Source organism: Lampetra fluviatilis, chromosome 2 (genome assembly GCF_964198595.1).
Source record: "Lampetra fluviatilis chromosome 2, kcLamFluv1.1, whole genome shotgun sequence".
In the NCBI taxonomy this organism is placed as follows: Eukaryota; Metazoa; Chordata; class Hyperoartia; order Petromyzontiformes; family Petromyzontidae; genus Lampetra; species Lampetra fluviatilis.
The window spans coordinates 12016779-12034131 of record NC_136276.1 but is presented as its reverse complement, the minus strand read 5'-3'; the positions used below and the strand labels follow the sequence as shown (position 1 = coordinate 12034131).

Below are 17353 nucleotides of genomic sequence, written 5' to 3'. Positions count from 1 at the left end.
AACGCAAATTATTCCTGTTATTCCACTTCTTGTGTGTGCCACCGTTTCACTTGTACAGACATAAACTGGTATTTCTTCTAAAAATAATCTGTGTCCATAACCCGTGAGCTTTTAGTGCAAGAATGTAGATCACTTTGTTAACCGAAGGCCATATTAGGAAAAGCATGACGTGAAAAAAAATATATATTTTCCTTAGTAGGCTGTGAAAGCTCCTGCTCATGCTCCTGCTCATGAAATATAATGGACATGTAAACATTTGCAGATGCTCTAGTGGTTTTGTGCATATTATTTACACTTTGTAACAAACTGACAGCAACAGTGAGTGTCATTCTTTGTAGCCACGATAGCAATTGCACAAACACCAACTATTGCACGTTCATATGGTATATATGAAGAGCCAAATCAAATTTTGGTGCAGCTTATGAAGTGAGCGTTTTTGAACCTTTAAATGTAGCTTTTACATGTAATTATACTAAAAGCAGCGACTATATACGAGAAACCAAAGCTCTCCACTCCGTGCGTCATGGGCCATATATGGCTCTGTTCTCAGCATCGCTCTGAAGTGCACTGCTGCAGTAAATGATGCACGTTAGTGGTAATGTGCTGTAAATGAAGGACATGGTTTACTGCTGGCCCTGAATAATTTGTGTGTGAAGTACAGTGGCATGGTTCAAGTTTATCATAAGATCAAAGACCCAAACCTCAAACCATCCAGGAAAATTTTAAAATAACAAATGCGTTTCATTTATCTGGGAAGGTCCCACTGAATCTAAACACCTCATTTCAGGGGGGCCGTAAATGTGGCCATTTGACCAATTGCTTCACATGTTTTTCACATGATGGAGGGAGCCAGAGTACACAGAGAAAAGTTTGCACATCAATGGGCTAACGCGCAAACGTCTGAGCAGACAAATTGACACCCCTTTTCCTTTTTAGCGGCCACCTCAGGTTTCAGCCAGGCACACGACCAAATCTTTGGAATCCACCAATCCCACCTCGAAAGCAGCAACTGGATTACACCACCACCGAAATTCAACTCATGCAGGGGTTGGCAACCTGCGGATCTTTAAGGGCCGCATCGCGATGTTATTTATGAAGGACCGTCTCGTATTCACATACATTGCGGCTCTGAAATATTTAGTTATTTTTACCGAATTAGAAAATAATAGCTCGGCTTGTTATTTTGGTTTCCGACCCCTGAGCTAACGTAACCTTCCCGTCGCTGCTGCAGATAAACCGGAGCCTCCCGCGGGCCAACCGTGCGCCTCGGACATCAGGGAGAACTCACTGACGCTGTCGTGGTACGGCCCCACCTACGACGGGGGCAGTCTCGTGCAGTCATACACGGTGGAGGTGCAGGGCGAGGGGGAGAGCCGGTGGAAGGAGCTGACCTCCACGTGCCACAGCACCTCGTACAGCGTGCAGGGCCTCGACCCGCAGAAGCAATACAAGTTCCGAGTGCGCGCCGCCAACATCTACGGCATCAGCGAGCCCAGCCAGGAGTCACCGCTCGTCTCACCGGGCATCGTCAATGGTGCTCCACATTTTCTAACCTCGTCGCCAAATGAATGCTTATTTGAGTAACAATTTCAGTCGTTACGATCTAGCAGTGATTATACGTTTTCCAAATTTTGCCTTTTTTTGTTCTCCCTCGTGAGCTTATACGTACATTTTATATAACCAAAGGTTATACGCTAATAGGATGTTGCCATAGCATAATGGTTAACACACTGAACTTGCAATCCCGAGGCCGCCGGTTTAATCTCTAGGCGCGGCAGTTGTATATATGGGTATGCTACAGTTAATCAGTTGGTAGGTCACGTGGTAGGGTGCGATGTGTTTACTCCCACCTCTTCCAAGATGTCTATCCAGCATGTAAGAGTAGGCCAAAATACTCACTAGCGGAGGCCCTTCCACCATCAGTGCTGTGAGCAAGCAATTGCAGGGAAGCACCTTTACCAATACAGAATAATTTTAGTTTTTGCACTGAATCTTCTACATTGTAAAAAAATGTTTTTGCCTAAACCAGGCCTCCATTTAAAAATTGTCATTGTGCCAATGGGATCACAGGAGAGTTTAAATACAGATGCATGGTGGATTGATGCATTAAAACACTTCAAAACAATAATATATTTTGGTATGGTTGTGTTTTTATAGCAGTTAAAGCAGAAGAGGAGTTTTCAGATGATGGTTCGTATGAACACTTTTTTTGGCCTAATGCATCAGTTGTTCCTTACATACATGATTGATATAATGCAATAATTTATACTATAATGAGTTATTCTTTTTCTAGATGAAAAGGAAAATGAAACTCGTGATTACGGACACGTTTCTATCAATCCAAACAAGAAATTAAACGATATCTATGATGTCAAAGAACGCCTCGGGACGTAAGTTTTATTCTTTTTTTTCCGGAACAACGTTTTTACTTATTCACAAACACTTATAACCATCGCATTATTTCGGTATATGCAGTATAACTTGTGTGTGCCCAATGCTTAGTAATGGGCATTAATGCACAGTGGGACGCAATTGTTAACTTTTAACAGGGGACGGTTTGGACAAGTTTTCAAACTGGTGGAAAAGAAGAGTGGGAAAACCTTTGCAGGGAAGTTTATAAAGGCCCTCACAGCAAAGGACAAGGAAAGCATTCATCAAGAAATTGCTCTTATGAACTCGTTGCATCATCCCAAGCTGGTCCAGTGTGTTGATGCATTCGAGTCAAAAACAGATATTATCATGGTCTTGGAACTGTAAGTACCAGTATTTCATCTCCATATAACTTGATTACAGAATTATTGAAATACGTAAACAATGAATAACGTTGACATGACTTGCATGGCCGTTGTAAAAGGTAATTGTCGTTGTGTTGGCATTGGACGTGCATTCAGGATTTCTGGCGGGGAGCTTTTTGAGCGCATCATCGACGAGGACTTTGAGCTGACAGAGCGAGAGTGCATCAAGTACATGCGGCAGATCGTGGAGGGGGTGCAGTTCATGCATCGGCAGGGCATCGTGCATCTGGACCTCAAGCCAGAAAACATCATGTGCCTCAACCAGACCGGCAACCGCATTAAAATCATCGACTTCGGGCTAGCTCGCAAACTGGGTAACCACACTCTAGCCGGGTTGCTTATGACGCACAAGACACGTGTTGTTGTCATATATATGTCATATACTGTATATACAATCTTTATAGTGGTTATGCTGTGGAACTCAAGACCCCTGCCACTGGAATGTAGAATGTCCACAAATGAATCAGGGCCTGAACACTTCCCAATGCTCGTTTGAATGCTTTTGAATGTTTGGGCATGGAGAGACGTTTTATTCAGACCATGCATGTGAGCATGTGTATTTGTGTTGGCATATAAACAATGCTTATGACCAAATCACCCTGAGTGCACCTCATCCTTGTCAAATCTCTCAGCCTGGATAGTGCTCGGATGGGCGACCACCGTGCACCTCAGCTTGTTATAACGCTAAGGATCTATATTGTGGGCAGTAGAGCGCAGTGCAGCAAAATCCACTTTTGTACTGTACTTCTATGCTCCCCCAAGTCTATGCTGCCCACCTTCACCAATCCACACTGACCAGCATGGAGGTACAGTATGGTCAAATAAACCCCCGCAACCCGCATGATGTGGAGAGGCTCTCATCCAGCAGTGGAGTGACAAAATAGCTGTACATGTACTGATACTATGCATACTACACTTTGCAATGTACAAACACAACATGCCGGTGAATCTTTGTTGTACCTCTTCCTCAAAACTTGTATAATGTTCATCATCCATACTTTAAAACGCACACTGTTGGTGCCATTTTTCTAACGTACGTTCGTGACTTTTTTCTAATTTCATAGAAAATGTCAAGAATCTGAAGGTCATGTTTGGAACACCAGAATTTGTGGCACCTGAGGTCATAAACTACGAGCCCATTGGATATGCTACTGACATGTGGAGCGTGGGTGTCATCTGTTACATACTGTAAGTACTGATTTTGCTCAGTTAGATTTAAAGAAACGCAAAAGTTGTGCTCACAACTCCCATTATGCCTTACATTGCATACGTGTCATGTGACCACCACATTGCGTATACAATACACTCGGCCTTGTTTCGGAGCACGCCTTTGTTGTGATATATAACTGTTTCCGGCCTGCATGCATTTTTCACGTTGTGATGGGTTTTCTCGTCATATTTTACGGAACATGTTTTAATTCAAAGGATATATATGTTGCGTGGTAACACATTCCTGGTTCGTTCAGCACTGCACACCTCTCCCTGCACGAGTTTATTCAGTGGTTACCGTATTCACTAAACCTGCACTGCTGCCTCGTTTGCAGCGTCAGTGGTTTGTCCCCATTGATGGGTGACAATGACAACGAAACCCTGGCAAACGTCACATCGGCCACGTGGGATTTTGACGACGAGGCCTTCGATGAAATATCTGAAGATTCCAAAGACTTCATCAGTCAACTTCTACAGAAAAACATGAAGTAAGGTATTTTTTTGTGCGATTTAATTTGTACGTCTTTACTTTTTGTCTTCCCTTTGCTACAAACGTCGTGGTTGTTTTCTTTTGCATGCCTGTAAAGTGTATTGTACAAATCTGAAATAAAATAGAGAAACAATGAGGATATTACGTAAAATATTTTTTTATGAAAATTAAATAGCTTTTGAAAATGAACGAGACAAAAGAATCACGAATATAATGTGACCGGGCAGTACAGTAATAGTCAATAACCTAAGCAAATTAATGCATTTAACATTGTGCTGCCTTAACACCAAATCACCCAGAATGTCATCGATCTCATCGGATCTCCGAAGCCGAGCAGGGTTGATTCTAGACGGTGCTTGGACGGGCGACTACCGTGCATGCCAGGTTGACGTAGGTGGTGCTCCAGGACTGTACAACGTGTTGGTCAGGAGAGGATAGGACGGTAAAATGTATCGTTGGACTGTATCTATATGCTCCCACATCTACGACGCTCACCACTTCCATCAACCCGCACTGACCAGCGTGGTGAAGTATGGGCATGCCGATTGACTGGCCCTGAAGTAGATTGACACAAAATTAGCTGTGCATGTACATCACTTTGCATGCGATTGTACGCTTACTGTTTTAAGATTCCTGAACTGATTTTTTGCCAGGGAGCGTCTGACTTGCACACAGTGTGTGGAGCATCCCTGGCTGCAGATGGACACAGAGCACATGGCAGCCAAGAAGCTCTCAAAGGAGAGGATGAAGCGCTACCTCACCAAAAGGAAGTGGCAGGTAAAACGCCGTCCAGCAGCGCCACGGTTTAAACGATAGCACTGCAAACACCGCAAGGGAAACCCCAACAAGTGTATTATTGCTCCAGTCCTCGCAGTGTTCAATCCAAGACGCATCCTTAAAGATGTGAAGTATGTGTAAAACAAACCTTACTAAGGTAACCATACTAAGGTAATGTTTGTTGATAAGGTAAGGTTTGTTAATGAGCATTAGTGGTGGCGGGTTTATATTTACGCAATTTGACCCAAACACCTCTATTATGGTAAAAACATACATATTTGATTATTTTGTTTTCATGAAGCCATTGTTATGGCTAACGTTAGACGTCGATTTTTCATATATACATTACAACGTTGCGGATCTGGCTCACTGAGGATTGAGATATAGTCGGATATGTCAAATGGTCGGATGTGTGAACATACATTTAAAAAAATTACAGTTCCACCATCATGCAATGCATTTTTAGCGTTTAAACAAACTCGTAAGTATAAATGTTTATTGCTGAATCGGTGAGATGTTTATATTTTGGTTTGACAGAAAACTGGCAATGCTGTACGTGCACTTGGGCGACTTTCATCTATGGCGATGCTGGGGATTGGTGGTAAACGAACTTCTGGTGTGTCTCCTCCCAGCCCAAAATCTCCGCCTGCCACTAACGATGTATCTGGTAAGACGAGATCAAGCCTTGTCATTTATGTTTGCACAAACATGGTTAAATGTTCAGAAGGCCACTTGGGGTATGATATGATCAAAAAGCCTGCCTCATAAAATACCGCTACTGTCTTTTCAATTAAAGAAGGACATCTGAGCCTTGGGTTTTATTAAAGGAACAACATTTAACAACAGTCCACATTGTCGTTATACCTAAACACGTTTGCGAAAAGCTGAGCGATGTCCATTCATACATCTCGGTTTGAGCTGATAATGGATTAATGTGATTGCACACTTGATTGTAACCATTGTAAAATAACTGAAAGCGTTTGCTTTCCTACTGTGTACCCCTAGTGACACCAGATTCACCAACAGTGAATCCACTCAGCCGTGTTGCGGAAGAAAAATCGAAAACGAAACCATACTTCAGCAAGAAAATGAAAGATGCCAAAATGGTGCCAGGCTCTTCAGCTAGGTTTGAGTGCAAGATTGAAGGTAATTTTAATCTTATTTTTTTACTTGGTGTTGTGTGAAGCATCGTGCACTTATTGTAAATGAATCACACGTACACACTAGACACTGGGGGAAATAAACTTGTCGGAATTCATCACATTCCCAGGAAAAAGTTCAGTATAACGTTTTGAAATGACGTGTAACTTATCATATATACGTGTAACCATCATCATTCTTGCTAGAATGACTGTCACGCTGTTACAATGTTTTTTTTTTAAATCAAAGTCAAATGGACACGTTTGTTTGTGGGTTTGGGATAGGTAGCAAACCGTTAGTCCATCGTACTCAACACCTCCTTTTTCCTCTGGCAGGTTACCCAGACCCCGAGGTTATCTGGTTCCGGAACGGGCAGCCTATCAAGGAGTCGCGTCAGCTCCAGATCGAGTACGACGAGGAAGGCAACTGCTCCCTCATCATCACGGATGGCTCGGAGCTGAACGGCTCCACCTTCATTTGCAAAGCCATCAATGGCCTTGGTGAGGCCACGTGCTCTGCACGTCTTCTCGCCAATAAATAACAAAATGGGCGACACAACGAGCAATAGAAATAGTAACACTGAAATAATGGTTGAAAAACTACGATTTTAGTTATTTTATCCTCTCACCACGAACACGCTGAGAAAAAAATTGTTAATATATTTACAGGTAGTTTAAATATATTTCTGTTAAGGTATGCAAGGCCATTATTTAAAGCTTAATGAAGAATGTACACAAATGATGTGTTGGTAATGTTTTGAGTTAATTGCGTAATTGCTTTTTTTTATATAATCAAGCGATATTGCCCGGTGTAATGCGTTTGTATCTAATGTTTAGACCACTTAAAGATGGAGATTTGCAGGTGTTTTTCCATCCGTATTGGCTTGTGGTTTCTACACCATGAAAAAGTATAAAGCAGATTAATTATATTGCTAAAAATTTTACTTTATTTTGCAACATGTTTATGAGAACAACTAAAATAGACTGTAGATAATGTTCCAAAATGGAGTTTGTCGTTTTAATGTTATTTTTACATTTACATTGTTTGTATCTTCAAAAAAAAAGTACCCGAACATTTTCAAATACGATGGGGAGATAATTGGGTAGATTATTTTAAGAATATTGTGTACACAATGCTACTAAAAGCCATCCACATTTAATTGTGGTCCAAAGTTAAAACGAAAAAATACTTTTGTATCTTTTATATTTGGCTCCTAAACATGGTTACAAAAATCATATATATTTGTACAATATCTCTTGAGTATTATTTTCTGTAATGCACACATAAATGAACTAATGCAGAAATAAAAATCATTCTCGTTCTATAAATTGTATCATTGAGCATCAACTTGTAAAACATGTATGCATTCCTCTGTTTAATAAATGCACCGTGTACTTATAATATTTGTTGTTTTACTCTGAAGATGGATTCCGATATGTGATGAAGGGGGTATGAGTTTAGGACAATTATTAAAGACTAGAGGACCCCTTGATTATATATGCATGTACTGCTATGTTTCCATCGAGAGCTAAAGTGCAAAGAGAAATCTGTCATGCGTAATTCTGCTGAAAGTGATATTAGGACGGCTGAAAGAGATTTGCTAAGCCAGTGTGTTGGCGGAGAGCAAATGCGATTTTGCGGTTTTGGTAAACGTGTTCTGCTGTTGGGAAATAATTTTCATCGCAGACTCCCAGTGGGCTGCGAGGCTGGCCCACTTGGCGAAGTCGCTCAGGCTGGTGCTCTGTGACGTGTTGCGTGCGTCCGTGAGCTACATATTCCCACAACTCGATACCACCGTCATGGGAAAAAAATCAATTGCATAAATTAGCACAAATTAGCATAAATTATTTTCTTTTTTTCTTCATTGTAATAGTAGTGATAGTTCTAGGATTTACATTCTTGATGGAAATGTTTGCTTTATGCTACAGAACATTTCTATCTTCTTGGTTCTTTCGGTAAAGTCACGTAGAAGGCAAATAATAAAATCATAATAATAAAACATAATAAAATAATTCTCACGACGTTTCGGCCACAACGCAAGCAGCCGTCGGGAAGACAGCGTCTGAATGACGCTGTCTTCCCGACAGACCTGTTCTTCACCTGAGGACGGCTGCTTGCATTGTGGCCGAAACGTCGTGAGAATTATTTAATGTTCTATTTGTATTATTTTATTATTTCCCTTCTACGTGACTTTACCGAAAGAACCAAGAAGATGAATCCCTGCAGTCACGAAAGCTTTAAATAGAACATTTCTATGTTAAGAAATAATGGAATTTTTAACACGCTGTATTAGGTAACGACAGGGTTGTTAAAATATACCCTCAAGCTACAATATGTACTTTTTTAAACAGTTGTGCCTTGCAATGGTTTGATTTGAAAAATATATAAATCCACAAATGTGTTTAATTAACATCATGTTACAAATAAAACTACTTTTAGCATCATTGTAACTGGGACTTTACATTGTATCTTGAAAAGTGTACTTCAAAAATCTTATTTCCTGCGTGATATTTTAATTGATGGTGTACATCTGTTTAATTTTCATGTAAAACCAGAACAAAAACACATTCACTGATTTTTTATTTTGAAAAAAGTAAAATTTATAAAAAAAAAAAAGCCCAGTTACCAGTAATTGTCAGTAATGTGTATTGATGTTTGTCATCGAAAATAGCCGTTTATTAGAAGCCCAACGCTTCAGTTTAATTTATACATATTAACAGCTTATACCAAATGGTTACATATTTTCTACTAACAGATATTGTCAATAAATGCAAGTTTTACTCACAATATCCTGCAATAAAGTACACTATTTGACTCGCACCTGTTGTTGCATGTGATGCTTGATGTGTTTACAGCTTCTGATGAGTAGTCAAAATTAATATATGCAAATATTCCATCAGATTATTTGTTTTCGGTACTTTATGATGGATTAGCACTTAACAATAAAACATGCGAATGAATGTCTTGTGATGCTGGCTTTGTTGTTGTGAATGCACTTTGGGTTTATTTAATAAAATTGGCCAGCTACAGATAATATAAATGTATCATCTAAATGTGTTCATTTGTGTTTGACCAAATTTATGCATTTGTCATCACTTATCTGTTTCAATCAAATGCCCAATGGCAGGTCGTTGGTGGAAACTTTCTCCACTCTCTCTGAACTTGATTTTTCTTTTTCATTTCACCGTAATACCCTCCTTCTTTTAATTTAATAAAAAATCATATTTTTCCATCTCTTGGTTTCTTTCACAATATTCTTCCAGAAATGTATTTATCAAGCTTCCATCGTTGCGATTGCCCAATGCATATATTTAGAAAAAATATTGCATTCTAAGTTAACTTCTCTCCTTCTTAACCTCCCCAAGAACACCTTCAATTACTCTTTTTCTCCAGTTGATTTCTCCACTCTCAATTTAGAATTTTCTATACAGTCTTAATTTTAGCAGTCCTGCCAGTTGGACATCAGTGTTGTCAGGTGGGCAAACGTTCCATGGTTGCACTATGCCAAGCATTGCGTACACACAGATCAATGCAACTGGACCTTCTTCCACGGCATAGTAATGCGCTGAGAGAGAAAGCTATTTGGTCGTCATGCATTTTTGACCAATCACAAGGACATTTCTCTGGGCACCCCTTATATAGCACTGCAAATTATTCAGCTGGGGTTCATCGTAATAATTGGTGAAATTTGAAAATGTCCAGCCCGCAGCATAATATTAATTGCCACGTTCTACTTGCTGTCAGATTAGGATCGTGATTTATTCCTCCGTATTTAATGTGTATTTTTCCTCATTCATCATCTGATCCCATCTTGTTATACCACATGTGAAGATGAGAACCAACATCTGCATGCACCGAGTTTTGGTGCAATTAACACGCACACCAGTATTCGTTTAATGCCTTAATGAGAAAATATAATCTGGAATAGATTGCAACAAAAATCCATAATTATAAGAGGCAGCGATGCGAGATAACTGTGCTGTAAACATCCTCCAGCCAAATCTGGCAATTTTTTGGTCATTTTGGGACACCCACTCTGTGCAGAGTGCAGCACGCATAAACATCGATACAACGGATGTTACTTATTTACTTTCGGCTGCAGATTAAACAAAAGTTGGTGGCCATTATAGACAAAACCTGCTTATTTTTTGTCCATATAAATCCGTAACTTGACAGTTCGCTGACGTAGAAGTTGCCATTGACGTGGACAAGGGTGCGCTTTAGCAATTTCCATACATAGATGTGGAACCATACAGCCTCGGCGCGCTTCCTTCTTCAGCATACAAACAATGGAATACGCATCAAGGCTTATTAGTGAAGATCGTAACATTTTTGCCATATTTTAAGAGGCCAATTGTTTATTTTTATTTTTGCTCAGCCTTATAAAGGTAGTTTTGTTACAAAATTGATGCATGCCACAACATAGTTTACTCATAAAAGCTTAACTCAATCTCATATCTCTTTCTCAAGAAGATCCTGCTTTGGGATGTTTGGCCACGTTTTCTTTTGTTGAATTTTTCTGTGTGTTGAGTGCCCAGATTAAAAATTAGAGCAGAAGATTGGGAAAACACTAAAACACCCTATATAATAAACCTATTTGCTGTACTGTATCCTACGATACCGCACCTCTACGCCCATCGGATGCGTGTCTTGTTCAGGCTCAATTACCGCATGACCCTCCAACCCACAGTGATTGTGCAATCTGCATATCTTACTTGTGTGGAGTCACACAGGCTTGTGAATGTAACGCCACATGAAGTGACCTGCAACGTTAAACATAATTAGGGGTCGCATTCAGTTTTATACAAGGTTACAAAACACAACCAAACATTTTCAGAATAACCGAGATGGCTGCGCGGAATGGACGCAAAAGGTCAACGACGGGCCCCGTTAACCCCCTTGATTTAGACGTCAGATGCTTTCTCGTTTGTCATGACAAATTGGGCGTCTGTGCAAATAAGGGCCAGTCGACATACGTAGATAGGGACTTTTCTGCAAGCAAGACCATGTTTGGGATCTGGTTTACATGGCCCGAAACTGCAGCAGCGGACATGCAGTCACATCTGCTTAGTTTTAATTCGAGTCTATGCGAATCTGTCTGGAGTACACGATACATTACCGGTACTATATAAATACTCGGGTCATTGCAATTTGGCGATACTGCGATATATCGTACAATTCAAGATCCACCAAAAATCGTATCGTCCGTTGTGCAGCATATCATTAGATCGTGATGATCGTTGCTCATGAATTTGTTCCCTTACGTTTTTAATTCCTGACACGATATCCAGAATTTAACAAACTCAAAACAGAAATAAAAATTTGTGAATAAATATATATCGTACATTATACGAGTACTACATAATATTAATCGGACTAATTGACGGCTTGGCGATTATATTATATCACGACCTTCGGGAGTTTCATATTTAATTTACCTTCATCGTGTGACTGACAGCATGTGCGTTGTACGCCTTATGGAATGAAAGCAGAGCACAAGATCAACGCGGGGACGTTAAAATACAATCATTGCGTCCTCGAAAACTGATGTCGTGATAATCGTCGTATCGTGAGCCTCAATATCGTATCGTGAAAATTATATCGAGGTAACTCTACATGTAATGTGGACGTTATCTAACATATAACATACTGCGGTGCACGAACAGTGGGTGGGATGCTCCTTCTCATCCTTCCCACGCTGTTCGCAATGTCTAACCCCGTCAACCTCTGCTGCCTGCACAGAAACGGATCCACTCTTATCCTCTCTGTCCCCGTGAATTGATTTAACATGTCCTTCTCTCCGTGGCTGCTGCACTTTGTAGATTTCGACTCGATATCAACAATCAATGGCCCACGGTACAATTGTGGCTGTAGTCCCCAACACGTTACCATGCACAACAGAATGTTGAAGAAGGTTGCGCATGGTAGCAGGTTGCTGTGCATGGGAACAATGTGCTGTTGTACGTGGTAGGTAAAGGATTGGCATAGTACGTACGGGGCTACGTGATGGGCAGCAGGAGGGTACTACAACCATCGTGTTGTATGGTATGTCTATGCTCCCACGTCTATGCTCCCTGCCTTCAACCCGCACTGATCAGCGTGGTGAAGTATGGTCATATAATCCCCACCGGGCAGCGCAGCGTGGGGAGGCTGTCATCCAGCAAATGGACTGACAAAGGGCTGCATATGCTTCCGCGTGGTGTAATGTAACATCCACATGTCTTTACCAATATCCTTGCACATTCATATCCCCACCCCCTTCAATTAGGATAGCTGTCAAACAGCCTGTAGGTCCTGCAGTGTGTATAAGCTAGAGACGCTAAAATACCCACCATGATGATTAACGAGGTAGTGTTACCATATATTATTGTGTAATAGCTGCAGCGGTGTGGGCAGAGTGGAGTTTTAACCTCCGGAGTAAAACAATTGATCACGCGACGGGAGAAAAAAAACCATTATAAAAAGACTGCCGGTAAAAGTGAAAAAAGCACGTTTATATTACATTATATAAAAAAAATATCCATCGAAACTTTTGATCTTGCTTCTAAAATTGGCACCAATCCAACCTCAACAACAACAACAAACATCAGAGGATACTCAAAAATAAATGAAACATTTCGTATTCCGCCAGCGGAATTTACTGGAAGTGAAAATCCGCGTGGGGGCCTCTGTGATGCCGTGTTCGAAACTTTTATCCCTATATAGGCATGCCTTGTTGTGATCCATCTGCACGGGGTTCCCGTTTGCAGAGAAAGCCGGCATTCTCGCGAGCCGTACAGCCCAGCGGTGTCACGGCGAGACACAGAGAAGGAGGAGGCATCCCCACCCAGACAAGCAGGGCAGCGCAGTCAGTCAAAAGCCCAAGGCGACCACCGAAACATCTTCTCGACGGCACGCGTCCCCCCACATCGACCATGGCTTTTCGTGCTTTAAATCAGACAAAGCCCAAAGTGGAGCCGAGCCCACAGGTAGACTTCAGAGCGGTGCTAAACAAGAAGAAGACCCCGCCAGCCGCTGGGGCATCTCCCGACAACCACGTGAAAGTGAAAGAAACCCCCGAGCCGAAGAAACTATCGGGCAACATCTTCTTGCAGCCGAAGCAGAGCCCTCAAGGTGAGCAGCCCAAGCCGCTGGAAGCCTCCAAAACCGCGAAAGGGCACTTTGCTCCCAAGGTCAAGGAGGCTCCTCCGGCTGTCGCCACCTCTGCGCCCAAGATCTCGCAGGCTCTGTCCGACGCCGAGGTGCTCGAGGGCGAGAAGGTTGTGCTTCAGTGCCGGGTTGTGGGTCAGCCGGCGCCCAAAATCTCCTGGACCGTGAACGGAAAGGCCGTCCGCCCCTCCAAGGACCTCGCAATCTCGCAGGAAGGTGCGCCTTGCCTTGTGTGTGCGTGTGAGTGTGTGTGTGTTGACGCAACTCGTGCCTTAGTAATAGAGATTAAGTGTGCATATAAGCCAGACCTGGGAAGCTTAGCAGGGTTGAGCATGGATAGTGCTTGGATGGGTGACCACCATGCGAATATGCGTTGTTTTTGGGCTTTAGTGAAAACGTCAATAATGCAGAGAAACACAAAATTGTCTAGGATCGCTGCATAAAAATCACGTTTTTCTGCACTGGCCCCAACCTTCGCTAACCCGCATTTACCAGCGTGGCGAAGTATCGTTCGACAACTCTCACTGCCCGCACGGCGCATAGATATAGCTGGAGATGAGACAATTAGAGATGCGATGGCACGTGGTTGAGTCGCGTTTCTTCGTCGATCCGTTCGACGTTGGCGGCGCAGGAGACGCGTGCACGCTGACGGTGGCGAAGGCTGGGAAGGACGTCGCTGGCCAGTACGTCTGCTTGGCCGAGAACTCTGCGGGGAAAGCATCCTGCAAAGCCAACCTCGGCGTGGTCAAGAAACGTACGTGTGTGCAGAGGACACCAGGCTCGCGTAACGGTGGATTGCTGATGCTCATTAGATTCGACTTTGCGGTTTGCTTCCCCACCCCCCACACCCCAACCGCAGTGCACATTTGCCAGATTAATTTGGAAATATCATGCGTGCATGTTATGCGGCTTTGCCTTGCAACGAATGCAGAATGATTATTGATTCGGATATTTGTAGGTTTTTTTTCGCTGTTTAAATGCAGGAAAAAATGTCGAGAGGTAAAGGTGCATCCCAGCGATGTCTTGCTCACGCTCGTGTCGGCATAAAGGCCCCCGGCACAAGCAGGGACTTCAGAGATTTCCTCCAGCGTTGAATGTCATACTTGAGTGTTATCAGTTTTAATGTCAGCAAACGCAATGTCCATTGACTCAAACGTTCAAAACGCGGTTGAGCGGTATCGTCTGATGCTTTGCTTAGAATACTTTAAGGTGCGTTTCAGCTTATGTTAACGCAAGCGGCGAGGTGCCATCCATCCCTGTGAGTGGGTGGCCTGCAGGGCAGGCCCTGCAGGCCACCCAGTACAGTCAATAATGAGTGTGACTTTACTCACAGCCTTCCTGGCACAGCGGCGGCGTTTCAGCTGTCATCAGTAAATTACACACACACACCACTCTTTTATGCTCGCTCTGGTTTGTGCAAATAAATACTGTGTAAACATGATGGTGAGCACATGTCCTTGTATGAAGAGTATACAAAGGTATGCCAAATGAAATGGTCCAATTATCCTTGTTACTACTATGATTATATTATTGTTTTCAGAAGAAAAGAAAGAAGAACCCCCTGTTAAGTCTGATAATGGGGCTCAGCAAATAAAGCCTCGTTTCACCAAGACTCTCCGTGATGTGGAGGTGGTGGAAGGAAGTGCTGCAAAGTTTGAGTGCAAAGTTGAAGGTGAAGTATAATGAAATGTTTTTTTTCATTTGAGCAATGCAGCATTAACCGCATATATAAAAACAATGCATCGTGGTTTTTAACCGTGATGTTTTCTTACCCAAAAACTCTTCACATCAGAGCATAATGAGTTGCGTGTTATTTCTGTTCCCAAACCACGTTAGGCAACCCTGACCCCGAAGTGACCTGGTACAAGAACGATGACGTGATCGAAGAAACGCTGCGAGTGCAAGTGGAGTACGAGGAGAATGGCACGTGCACCCTCACCATCACAGAGGTGTTGGCAGAAGATGACGCCCGTTACACCTGCAAGGCCCTGAACGCGGCCGGAGAGGATTCTTGTTCCGGTGAGCTGCTGGTGGAACTCATGGAGGTGGAAGAGGATGATGGAGGAAAGGAAGAAGACGATGGGGGGAACGAGTAGAGGCATGATAAGGAGAAGAAGGCCTCTGCTCATACATTTCCACCAAAATGTTGCGCAAAGCAGAGCTCCGAAAGTGAAATAAGATTGTGCATGCGAATTTTAATCCCACCCCTACTAAGCCCAATTGTGTTTTTCGTTATCGTTTTGATGAGTAATATATGTCCACATGCAGACCTTTTTACATTAAAATTTTGGTGGAAATGTAGCTACATATAGCCGCTCTGTTTCAACATAATTCATGCTTTAGTTAAATATAGATGAGTGTTTTACTATTCAATGTAGTTTATTCATGCTTTATGCCGACACACAAAATAAAAGATGTACACAAGTTTATTGCTAGTTGGTATCCTTATTGCTAAGCGAAGACAGGTATAGCTCGATGTACGAAAGGGATGTGTTCTTCAAAAAACACGCCGCGAAAAACTAAATTTCGAAAATCGGAATCGTTATTCCCATGAATTCAATACTAAAAATAAGGAAATGTGTTTTGGACAGTCATTACAACTATACTCCTAACCTAAAATATACACATATATAATAGAAAAGTAACAATACAGAACAGACATTAAAAACGATTGAATAACAATGGGTTTTAAACAAATATAATATCTGCCTGTTGGAATGTCTGGAAAGGTGATGTGGATGCGTTACTGTTGCACTGTCAGGATATCGTGATGATGTCGCGGATGAATGTTGCAGTCTCCCGGGTGCTTCTTGTTGGATCTCGTGGCACGTGCCATGTGAAATTTCGTTCACGCAGAAATTCGATTTCATAAATCGAAGTGTCCATAATTTGACAATTGCGTGAACGCGAAATTTCGTAAATCGAACGTTCATGAATCGAGTGATACCTGTATTCAAATAGTTTCGTTATTTTACAATTGAAGATGCTAGAAAATAAACTATGAACAACATTAAAAGTTAAAGGGATTATGTGTAGCCTCAAAGTAAATTGTTTTGAGCAAATGTTTTCTATCCATCGTTAAACCGTAAAAAAACATACTTTATGGGTCGTTAAAACATTTAAGATCGTTATAAGATAAACATCTTTATCCCTGAAGGAGGGAGCTGTCATTAATGGGCAGCATTGAGGCATTTTGTGACGCTAAAACACTGACGTTGTTACACTTCTGATTTGCATTGTATCAAGTGGATTATCTTTGCTCCTGGCACACCCAGGTACACCATACACAGCGGTTCGTATTGCGATATCCCAAACACCCAGAAAATGCGACCAAGGTATGCCACTCTTAGCATTAACATGTGCACGTTACCAAACAGCAACCCCAAAATACAGGCACACCATACCCCAGGGGCAATAGTTCCTAGCACCAGACAGTGCCTGCACGCTCGAATTACGCACTGGGCATGTCTTAATGCAACTGCCAGAGGTGTGGACTCGAGTCATGTGACTTGGACTCGAGTCAGACTCGAGTCATGAATTTGATGACTTGCGACTCGACTTGGACTTGCATAACAATGACTTTGTCCCACCTATGAGATGTGGACTCGAGTCATGTGACTTGGACTCGAGTCAGACTCGAGTCATGAATTTGATGACTTGCGACTCGACTTGGACTTGCATAACAATGACTTTGTCCCACCTCTGGCAACTGCCGTGCAAGAAAATGAAAGTTCACTTATTCCTTTATTGTGTAGACCCCCACACTTTAGTTGTTATTCTCAATTAGCATGGA

General features: G+C 42.1%; 2 protein-coding genes across 4 annotated transcripts in view; both read left to right on the top strand.

The window, feature by feature from the left end:
* Nucleotides 1–9435, top strand: part of LOC144942591 (myosin light chain kinase, smooth muscle-like) — a 56190-nt gene extending 46755 nt beyond the window's left edge. For 2 of the 3 annotated variants that reach the window (XM_078869440.1, XM_078869442.1), the window contains 11 exons: nt 1232–1534; nt 2158–2190; nt 2294–2390; nt 2550–2753; nt 2892–3109; nt 3860–3983; nt 4340–4492; nt 5148–5271; nt 5809–5938; nt 6277–6417; nt 6747–9435. In XM_078869440.1, the coding sequence (XP_078725566.1) occupies nt 1232–1534; nt 2158–2190; nt 2294–2390; nt 2550–2753; nt 2892–3109; nt 3860–3983; nt 4340–4492; nt 5148–5271; nt 5809–5938; nt 6277–6417; nt 6747–6952 (1733 nt within the window). In that variant the 3' untranslated portion in view covers nt 6953–9435. The remainder of the gene's footprint in view (nt 1–1231; nt 1535–2157; nt 2191–2293; nt 2391–2549; nt 2754–2891; nt 3110–3859; nt 3984–4339; nt 4493–5147; nt 5272–5808; nt 5939–6276; nt 6418–6746) is intronic. The other variant, XM_078869441.1, reaches the window with a different exon arrangement.
* Nucleotides 9436–13092: 3657 nt separating this feature from the next.
* On the top strand, nt 13093–16015 carry LOC144942672 (palladin-like). The gene is made up of 4 exons (XM_078869475.1): nt 13093–13776; nt 14192–14314; nt 15101–15232; nt 15397–16015. Exons 1-4 carry the CDS (start codon nt 13119–13121, stop codon nt 15654–15656), a joined length of 1173 nt encoding a protein of 390 aa, XP_078725601.1. The 5' UTR covers nt 13093–13118; the 3' UTR covers nt 15657–16015.
* The last annotated feature ends 1338 nt before the right edge of the window (nt 16016–17353 follow it).